The sequence below is a fragment of the Melampsora larici-populina genome, assembly GCF_000204055.1.
Source record: "Melampsora larici-populina 98AG31 unplaced genomic scaffold MELLAscaffold_66, whole genome shotgun sequence".
Lineage (NCBI taxonomy): Eukaryota > Fungi > Basidiomycota > Pucciniomycetes > Pucciniales > Melampsoraceae > Melampsora > Melampsora laricis-populina.
The window spans coordinates 1-10,365 of record NW_006768830.1 but is presented as its reverse complement, the minus strand read 5'-3'; the positions used below and the strand labels follow the sequence as shown (position 1 = coordinate 10,365).

At 36.8% G+C, this 10,365-nt stretch overlaps 4 protein-coding genes across 4 annotated transcripts; 2 read left to right on the top strand and 2 right to left on the bottom strand.

Moving 5' to 3' along the window:
- Positions 1–723: 723 nt before the first annotated feature.
- MELLADRAFT_68344 (uncharacterized protein) lies at positions 724–1,475 on the top strand (the record flags this gene model as incomplete). The annotated part of the gene is made up of 2 exons (XM_007416912.1): positions 724–922; positions 1,117–1,475. The coding sequence occupies 2 exons, from the start codon at positions 724–726 to the stop codon at positions 1,473–1,475; spliced, it is 558 nt and encodes a 185-aa protein (XP_007416974.1).
- Positions 1,476–1,736: 261 nt separating this feature from the next.
- Positions 1,737–2,763, top strand: MELLADRAFT_68343 (uncharacterized protein; the record flags this gene model as incomplete). Its single annotated transcript, XM_007416911.1, has 4 exons — positions 1,737–1,832; positions 1,941–2,306; positions 2,503–2,572; positions 2,609–2,763. The coding sequence occupies 4 exons, from the start codon at positions 1,737–1,739 to the stop codon at positions 2,761–2,763; spliced, it is 687 nt and encodes a 228-aa protein (XP_007416973.1).
- A 213-nt stretch (positions 2,764–2,976) lies between these two features.
- On the bottom strand, positions 2,977–5,468 carry MELLADRAFT_112428 (uncharacterized protein; the record flags this gene model as incomplete). The annotated part of the gene is made up of 3 exons (XM_007416953.1): positions 2,977–2,994; positions 3,063–3,255; positions 5,236–5,468. The coding sequence occupies 3 exons, from the start codon at positions 5,466–5,468 to the stop codon at positions 2,977–2,979; spliced, it is 444 nt and encodes a 147-aa protein (XP_007417015.1).
- Positions 5,469–6,588: 1,120 nt separating this feature from the next.
- MELLADRAFT_112427 (uncharacterized protein) lies at positions 6,589–9,037 on the bottom strand (the record flags this gene model as incomplete). The annotated part of the gene is made up of 5 exons (XM_007416952.1): positions 6,589–6,624; positions 6,692–7,624; positions 7,731–7,761; positions 8,307–8,379; positions 8,998–9,037. 5 exons carry the CDS (start codon positions 9,035–9,037, stop codon positions 6,589–6,591), a joined length of 1,113 nt encoding a protein of 370 aa, XP_007417014.1.
- Between the last annotated feature and the right edge of the window lie 1,328 nt (positions 9,038–10,365).

Here is a 10,365-nt window from a genome sequence, read left to right as displayed (position 1 = left end):
CAGATTTGATGTGTTAACATAAACATTCAAATGCATTTCATGGCTTCCTGAATGAACTAATTATCAAGTGTTTTGGCCCAGAATTGCAAAAGATATGAGAGATATAGAATTCCAGTTTTCCCCTTGTCACCCCTTAGCCAAATTTCAATCTCTGTTACAGGTTGTAATCTGAGAATTTTGGAGGTTTTTTGTTAGTACAATCAACAATTTTCACACTAAAAATACAAAAAAATACTCAAATCAAAGCTCTCAATCATAGGAACAATATGCAAATTTTTGTATATTTTTGTCTCTCTCCCAGACTACTCAATATCTTTGTGTGTTGGTTTTTATATTTTCTGCCCAGAAGATATTATATTTTGTGTATTGTTATATGCATTGTGGTTTTAAAAATATGAAAAAATATGCCAGACAATCGGAATGCATCAAAGGGTCCTCCCATTATTTTTTCATATTTTTCTGACCCTTGCCAGCTTCTCTATAATTTTCTATGTCTACTCAATTTTCTAAACTCCACGGTAAATTTGCAATTTGGCATAGTGTAAAATCCTTTGTGCAGTCCCTTCATGCTGATATTGATCCCAAAATTCCTACCACCTTGTCATTCTCATCAGTCCCAGTGGTCAAAAATCTTTTCAATCCTTAGTCAACCATTTTCTTGGCTGAGTTTGAAATACTTTATTACAACATCAATCTTTTTCAATCTTTTTCAATCTATCAACCATGGCTCAATCTACATTGTCAGTTGATGAATGCTTTAGTTCACCACGGAGTTTTGAGACTCAATCTGTACGTCTGACAGTCAGAGTTAAAACTCCTGGTGAAAGTCTGAATATCGTTCAACTCAAGGCTATTGTGGACAAAGGTTCAAGAAGTTTGAATGACACAACTCATATCACACTCATTGCAACTGAATCCAACGGTCAGTTTACTCTATTTCTCTAACCTTACAAATCTTGTCAAATTTATTTGCCATATTGAACTTTCCATTGATTTCCACAACAGGCGGCAACAACTTGTTACCCAATGACATGCTGGCTTCAAGTCTTCCAATGAATGCCAAAATTTTGGCTTTAGTTTCACCCAACTCAAATGAGACTACTTGACTACACTCAGGCAATGGCATTCATTTATCCTCAATATTATTTGTTTACACCCCCACGTCACTGAAAACATACATAAAAAGACCTAGATCAATTTCTTCATCTCCTGCCATAGGTTGGTTACAATTAAGATTGAGTTGGGATATAAACTTAGAGGGATTGATTGATTATTTTGTTAGAGTTATGAATTTGGATAAGGATTCAGTTTCCAAAGAATCCCTCTATCACGATGTTATCCTCAGGAATTATTCCCCTCAGACCCTCAACACCCAAATAAATTCAAATCATAAAGGTTATATTGGCCCTCAAGTTATGTTTAGACTTTGGGATGCTTCTGGACGTGAATGGAAATATCCTACATCATTTGGTTGAGCTCAGTTCTTGGCTTGCTTTGAGTCTTGAGAAACTGAAAAAAAACTGAACTTTCTGCCTTCATTGATAATCTAGATTGGCGATAGTTCTTCATGTTTCTCCGTGGACTCAGTCTCTGATACTTCAACAATTCAAGGCAGGCAACATGGATACCTTGCTACAGCTCCCGCCCACAGCCCAACAGTAATCATGGCCAGTCCTTCTGAACACGAATTGGCCTATGATGAAGAGTACTATCAACATCTGGACCAATCAACAACAATGGCCGAGAATAGTCTCATTAATTCATCAACAGATTGGAATTCAAGCGCTACAACACCCTTTCCAGCTTCTATTCAAATCAGGAACTTGACCAGTGTTAGTATGTTCTCTTCATTCATTTTTTTTCTTGAGGCTAAACATCTTCAACCAAATTAATGTTTTACAAAAATTGTCCATTTACTGGATTTGAAACAATTAACACAGATACAAGATCAAGTGGTGAGAGAGTGTGAAAGATTATGTGAAAGCCAACAATCAACCTCTAACATATATTCAATCCAATGTATGAGCTTTGAAGAAAAGATTTCTTTGCTCATGAACCAATTGAATAATTTAGATCAAGAAAATTGTACATTGAAACAAGGTATCCAAATAGATATTTCCACCAAATTTGAAGAAAAAATACACCCACTTGCAAATCAATTGAATAATTTGACTGAAGAAAATGTTACTTTGAGTAAAGTGATTCAAGCAGATGTTCAAACTGTGGAGGGGTTATGTCAAAGAATTGATTATTTAGAAGGTGTGAATCACTTTTTTGAAGCTGAAGTTAAAGCCAAAGTTCAAAGTGTAAGTTTCAATCCCCTTCCATCACATCACAACGTCTTCTGATTTGTTTTCCTTCAAGAATGATTAGCTTTGAGAAGACCTACCAGAGGTTATCACCTGCCCTGTCTTCTGTGAAATATATGGATCACTAGCCAGATTGGGCGGCGGGCGCCGCACTCTTAACTCTTAGTTGATTCAACATATTAACTACTTTTAGGTGGATCAAATCTTAGTATGCACTGTGCTCACATTTATGCTGTTCAGCCGCGTACAAAACTTTGAATTGTGTAAGCTATTGTGATTTAGTGTTTTAATATCTTTAGTATTGTTACTCATCATCAATGCTCTTGCACTGGTACTTTTTATTGCTTCAAAAATCAGTGAACTCATTACTAAAGGTTACTACACAATTGGGAAGTTATACAACAACTTTTACTACTTAGTACTAACAACATCTCTTCTATTGATTCTGAACTGATTTAACAAATACCAAAAAACTATAGCTGAAACAAATTGAATAGCTCATATCTATCTTTATTCATTCAATTCGAACTTTGCGCTAAAGCAGATTTATTATTACCTGGTCTTTTGAATTACTCTATGTCAGTTTATGTCTCGAATTAGTACATGAGCAAATTTACGTGCTTACAGGAATTACCCAAACTCCCCTGCCCACAACCTTTGATTTTACCTAGTTCTTCATAAAAGCCTGTTCGGAGTTGAAGTAAGTTAGTTAACTCCTTTATAATCAATTCAAATATACTCAATCGTACTTACCAATATGTCAGTGTGGCTTATTTCTGATCTAAAATGGCAACTTATACCATGAGCTTCGAACACCTTGGCTACCTCAGGGTCCTTAATTGGGTCACCATCGCCCGTTATGAGAATGAAGGTTTTCAAATTGATGGCTTCTTTTAAATGAGGTCCACCAGCTGAGTTTAAAACGGCCTCCCAGTAAGCTTTGTTGCTGTGGTAGTTCGTAATGAAGACTTCGATCGTATGCAAAAGTGTCCATTCAAACCAAATTGGTCGGTCGCGGAACGTATTAACATGTCTGCATCGTACGACTCAAAGTTTCGGAAAGGTGTCCATTTGGAGGGAACGAGGGAGATCATCTGGAATTGTCCTGACTGTCAATCCTTCTAGCAATTTGTGTAATGATACGATTAACTTTGCAGAGTTCTGAGGACAATGTGAAGGTGTAAATTCGAGGAGCTTGATTTTGCAATGACTGTTTTGACAAAAGTGGGCCGTTGCTATTTGCAGCCCACAAGAAAACCATGTAGGCGCTGCCAAAACAGCGCCTACATGGGTGTTTCCCACGAAAAAGCGCCTACATTTATGATGTAGGCGCTGAAAACCATCCAAAATGACGCCTACATGATAAATAACCTATGTAGGCGTCATTTGGTTACGCCTACATTCAAAAAATGAAATGTAGGCGTAATTTTCAAGCACCTACATATCTAATTTGAAATGTAGGCGCTATTTTTGAGCGCCTACATTCAATTTTCAGCTCAAATAAGCGCCTACATGCAGTCCTGCATATGTAGGCGCTACAAATCCGGCAACTACAACTCTAGACTGGTCTGACGGCTAATGAAGAAGAAGTTTCAAGTTAAAATGAGAGTATTGGAAGACGGAAAAAGCAGTTTGTACTCAAAATGAGTGCATCGGAAGACGGATAAAGCAGTTTGGAGTTGAAATCAGTGTATCGGAAGATGGAAAAGTAACTCCAGAGTCAAAATGAGTGTATCAGAAGACGGAAAAAGTAGTAAATTATTTCAACTCTGAACTCAGTTTGGAGTCAAAATGAGTGTATCAGAAGCGGAAAAAGAAGTAGATTATTTCAACTCTGAACTGCTATTTACGTCTTCTGATACACTCACTTCAGAGTTGAAAAGAGCATATTCATCTTCCAATATGCTTAACTGCTTTTTCCGTCTTCCAAACCACTCATTTAAACTCCAAGCTGCTTTTTCCATCTTCCGATACACTCATTTCAACTCCGAACTGCTTTTTCCGTCTTCCAATACTCTCATTTTAACTTGAAACTTCTTCTTCATTAGCCGTCAGACCAGTCTGTAGTTGTAGGTGTTGGATTCGGAGCGCCTACATATGCAAGACTGCATGTAGGCGCTTATTTGAGCTGAAAATTGAATGTAGGCGCTCAAAAATAGCGCCTACATTTCAAATTAGATATGTAGGTGCTTGAAAATTACGCCTACATTCTGAAATTTTGAATGTAGGCGTAACCAAATGACGCCTACATGGGTTGTTTATCATGTAGGCGTCATTTTAGATGGTTTTCAGCGCCTACATCATAAATGTAGGCGCTTTTTTGTGGGAAACACCCATGTAGGCGCTGTTTTGGCAGCGCCTACATGGTTCTCTTGTGGGCTGCAAATAGCAATGGCCACAAAAGTGACTAACTGCATCTAAGTTTTTTTCATGGCACGTAATCCAGAGATGAGATAGGCTTGGTAATGACCCGGGTGCTAAGTTCAAGCGTGCCAAGTTTGTCAATCTTAATGAAAAAGACTCTAGAGAAGGACTATTTTGTAAGACAGCAGATAAAGATGCTGAATCGTTGGTGATAGTTCTCATTAGGGTTCCTTCAATTAATAAAGCCTTGAGATTCTTTATGCGTTTCATTGCGACGACCATACTATTGGAGAAACCAACTGAACAAGCAAATATCAACTTTAAATCAACTAATCTGGACCCACATAAGCTAATGATATTGGCAGCATCGGGCATCAAAATGCAGTTCGGCTCCCAGCGATTGTATTTGAATTCAAATTGATCACTGCATTCGTCTGATAGTCCCATGTGGTATCCATCTGATTTTGTCGCTGGGATAAACATGAGCGGATTCAAGCAAAGATGTCGCAGGTTAGATAAGTTCGAAACGTCTAAGCAGTTATTCCACATTCTGATGATGTACTTATCACATAACGGTTTAGTTAAATATAAAGAGCTTTCTACAAATTTTGGAACAGCTGCTGCCCAAGGCTCACCGAGCAAACGTAGACTAAGTAATTGTTTGATAGATGACTGGTCAAGGAAAGTTTGATCTGCGCTATTTAATGATTCCTTAGCGGTTGACGTAGAGTTGACATAAAGAAAATGAATTATTAATTCTACTACTTCTAATGGGAGCGATTGAGAAGGAGCCATTATTACTTGCTTTATGATTCAATAAGAAAATAAGCAGAGATGCAATCAAACAAAAGCGATAAGTAGGATCGGGCAACCTATCATATATTTATATCAATCATTAATAACTCCCAAAAGTTAATTGAACTTTTGGATTTAACTTTTGAGGCTCGATTTTCTTATCTACGTCAATCAATATGATTGATTTGTGAACACGCGAGACGACATTAACTAATTACGCTTGGCAAAAGCATGAAATACTTACATATAGATGCCCTACTATATTTCATTTCCGTGAAGTAAGCGCTATTCACAAGATGATTTGTTCTTATAATGTATATTGGCAAATAAATATAGTATTGTCTGCTTGTAATTATCAACAAATGCTGGCAATTCATAACCTTGCGATTTACTTTCTGCTAATGAGTTCAATCAAGGTCAATAGTTCCCTTACTTTGAAAGTCTTTGCTGATTCCAAGTTTCATCGCTAGCTAAAGTAATTACAAAATCTTGGGTATCCATACATCAGTATATATCAAACCCCGAATGCCCTGCTAATGGTAGCTCTTAAATCTTCAGACAAAATTTCTGTTGTCCCGTCGTAGCTGAAATTTTCTGGTTTCCATACTGAAATCCTTTCTCTGGATGATTCTTTACTCAGCTAGTTGCATATAAGGCATCTTTCGTTACGTTTTGTCTCCACCTTACCATTCCATGAAGCTGAATATTTGTATTTACATATTGAATCTAGTAGCAATCATTATTGCTACTTAGTTTTTGTTCTCGTAGTATTTTGTGTAAACGTGTTGCAAAACTACTTAACTACATTGTTTCACCAGTATTTACGTCATATGAATCTTCAGGTCTGTTTGAAAATAAGCACAAATTACAATTTGAATTTTAAATTCTAAAAACTTCAAGGTGACGCAAAGCATTCACTACAAATATCAAAAGCGTGATAAAAGAGGATAAAAGTAACCAAATGAAATCTATTTGTATAGTTATTTGTTTAATTTACTGAACAAACATTGACAATTACACCACTAACTAACTCCAAAGTATGAGAACGGAGGATTAGTTTAGGATTGGGATACTTGTGCTCGATGCACTTCACCCGTAAAAAATTTAGAATGTAAGGTACTTAGTACTCTTGATTTTTCAATGTAGCTAAAATTTCCTGTTAAATAAATTCAAACGACAATTAGTTATATTTAGCATTACAAACTGTGTTGAAAGTCACTTACTAATGCTTCGGTGTATTCCAGATTAGACTTAAAATGACAACTAATTCCGTGGCGCTTGAAACCATTTACAAAGGATGTATCCTTTTCGTGATTCTTTCCTCCAGTGATGAAAACAAAATGTTTGAGATTAGGTGGTGTAATAATTTTTGTTTTTCTCAATCCAATCAACGTTTCTTTCCAATAATTTCTACTATCCTTGTAATTCATAATGAATAATTCAACATTTTTAAAAATTGGCCATTCTAGCCACGTTGGAAAGTCATACAGATCATCCATATAACGAATTTGGATAAAACGCAAGTTCGAGAACTCCACTAATCGCAAGTCTTCTCTGATATCATCTGGAATTCCACTGACAAATATACCTTCCAGTGATTCTTTCAAAACTTCAAATAGCTTGATTGACTCGTCCCCTATTAACATTGGCATGCATTCTAATACTTTGATCTTTCTTCCTTCCGTGCTAATAAAATTTATAATTGCGTTGTAGTTGTTTGGGTGATTGAATATCCAAAAATGAACCAAATTTGGTAAACACCCGGCATCCAAACACATTACTTCTAAGCTAGCAAATTTAAGTGACAGTGATTCTAGAGATATTACACTACTCAAGCCTTCTGCTAATGACTGACTATCATTGACTATACATGGATCTCGAGCTCCTTCAATGATTAACTTTTTGAGGTTTTTAATATGCCTAATTGAATCTATCATATGATCAGAGAAACCAACAGATTCAGTGAATTTTAACTTGAGGTCTCCTAAGTATGATCCACATAGTAAAATGATATCAGCTGCATTCTCCATGAAAATGGAGGCTGACTCCTTATGTTGATACTCGAAGTCGAGACACGCGTATTCTCTAGAGCCGTAGTGCTTTTGTAAAGCTTGATATTTCGCTTCCGGAAAAAAAAATATTTGATCTAGACAAAGCTGATGAATGTACGAAATTGGTGTTGAACAAATGCAATTTTGCCACATCTTGATTATGAAACCATGAACCCAAGGGCTTTGCAGTTGTAAACACCTGTAAACGTACACTGGGATTACATTTGCCCAGGATTTTGAGACTAACCGCAACCCCAGTAATTCTTTTATTGATTGATGATCTAAAAACTGGCTATCGCCGCTGTTACTTCGGTGAATGAGATTTGACTCGCGAGGAATACTATCATAGAAATGATTCATAATTAAGTCCACGATTTCAGTCGGGAGTGCTAGTGAGTTACGCATATTGACTTTCTTAGCTTCAAAACAAATTGTTCGTAAGTTGTTGCTATATTTGGATTCGAGAATATTGATTAACTTCGGGATCAAAGCATTGGAAGAGACGAAATCAGGTGCTCCACTTACGTTCTTAGAGAACTATTTGGGCAACCTTTAGTGCTCGTGAGCTATGAGTTTGAATTGGTAGGAAGCAATTAGCACAAAGGGTTAGCTACATCAAAATCTGAGTGATTGAAGAACTACTACGTTCGTATTATTCAGTATGTTACTAATTTTTACTAATTTCGGCGGCTTTGAAAATATATAATTTGCATTGCTGCCGAAAATATATAGCTATGCTCTTGTAGGATGCTCAGATTGGTCTTTAAATTCTTGATACTACACTTACAGAACCTTGTGCCGAGTATTTAATGCCTTTTCTGAAGTTTGCAAATTATCAAGAATTCCAACTGCTGAAATATCTATAGCAATAAATAAGTTTTTTCATCCGATAAATGTTCATCCCAACATTCGGTTTGAAATGCTCTTGGTCAATATTAAGTTTTACAAGAAGCTACTACTGAGATTAATGTTAGCTATTTAATGTTGGACGCTTTTTGTAATTGACTTTGGGATAATTGGACAATTTATATCTTATAGCGTCAAAAGAAAATTCACAACTTTGTAGTTGCTGCTCTGCTCCACACACTGCTTTTGTTTGTAATTTTGTGCCTGTATTCAGGTCAATTTCCAAACCGGAATAGTGTCAAGATTTTTAAATTAGATAATGTTTATTAAATCTCACTTTATGATACTGAATTCACTCTAGCTCATATTTATATAACCAAATTTAACACTGCATTTATTACTGTTGATAACAAGCCTTATGATGTTAATTTGAGTTCATACAATATGTAGTGAAAGCTGTACCCACAGGGACACGTACTGGAAGCTAGAGCTCAAAAGAATCCTACAGGAGTATTATGATTTCGTGATTATTAATACATGCTCCCAAAATCAACTCCAATATTTATAGTAGAAGTTCTCGTGTTTAAATATGGATCTATAAGGATAACTCAAAAATTGAATGTAAATCTTACTACATCGCTCCATTGATTCAGCTTTCTGTAGTCTACTCATTATTACTCATTCGCGTAATCCAAAAATATATTTGATTCAATTAGTAATACTGTTTTAATATATTTGTGAGTAATAGCATGTGAGCTTTATAATGACTTCAATAATTTCAGTGATTACTTGAGTTGCTTCACTCTGTATTCCATGGAATTTCAAAAACCCAAGTATTAGTGATTAATAAGTTCGTTAATGTGAGAGAATAATGCTTACAATTGCTAGTTGTCCGTTAATTATTTAAAATTGGGTGGAAAACTATATTTGTAGTAGTTAAACTCATTGAATCGGACGTAATACAAATGTTGACATTAGACGCATTTCTACATCGTGATAGCGCTACGTAAAGTTGGCCATGTGAGAAGACCGGTTTCGGGAGTAGCACAGTTACTCGATCAAGACTTTGACCTTGACTCTTATTAATAGTCATACAGAAAGATGGCATAATTGGGAATTGATAACGGTAGAATGGAATCGGACAATCCTCGCTGCCTTCGTGGTGAAGTTTCATTTTGGGCAAGCTAATTCTTTTTCCTTTTAAATTCCCGGTTAAAATTTGGCATTGTAAAGCATGAGTACTGTAGTCTGTAATCAGCAGTCGAGTCCCATTGCACAGGCCAGTTGCCAGATTCAAATTTCTTAAGATCATAACGCAAGCACCTACTCTGAGTTTCAGAATATGAGCAGGAAACCCGGGGAAATTAAAGGTGTTCAGTACATCAGCTGTAACGGGATCAATAAAGGCTTCATCCATAAGATCAGTTGATCTTGAAGTGTGGTACTGTCCAGGTAGCGAGTTCATCACGTGTTGGTTGATTGAATTTACTGTCTTGTTGAGAGGCGTTATTAAGCATCGCCCTGCGTAGAAATCGGTTAAGGCAGGCCAATTCTCGTTCTCAATTAAGTTTTGAACTCCGCCATATTCAACTTCAAGTAGTTGCGCATCGTACAGGTTCGGTGGTCGTATGAATGAAACATTACAGTATTCGAGAGGAATGTTGGCTATGTGATCACGTTGAAGGCGCCCAGATCCCAATTCCAGCAGCCACTTCCCAAATGTGATGTTGCCTGGTTCAGGAAGTGCAGATAGTCCACCTAATCTGATGTTGGTTGTGAGGCCGAAGTGATGAATAGAATCCCAAAGAAACGAAGCTTTCAAAGAAGCCTGCGCCTGTTCCATCAGATTTCCCCGTCGTACAATTGGCAGAGTTTGCCGAAAATCCCCTGCAAAGAGGACAACTTCCCCCCCAACTGGCAAGTCTATTCCGGTTACTCTCGAAGAGTTCGTCCACACTTCGACTGCGTACTTATGCTGCATGCCACTTCATCCCATACGA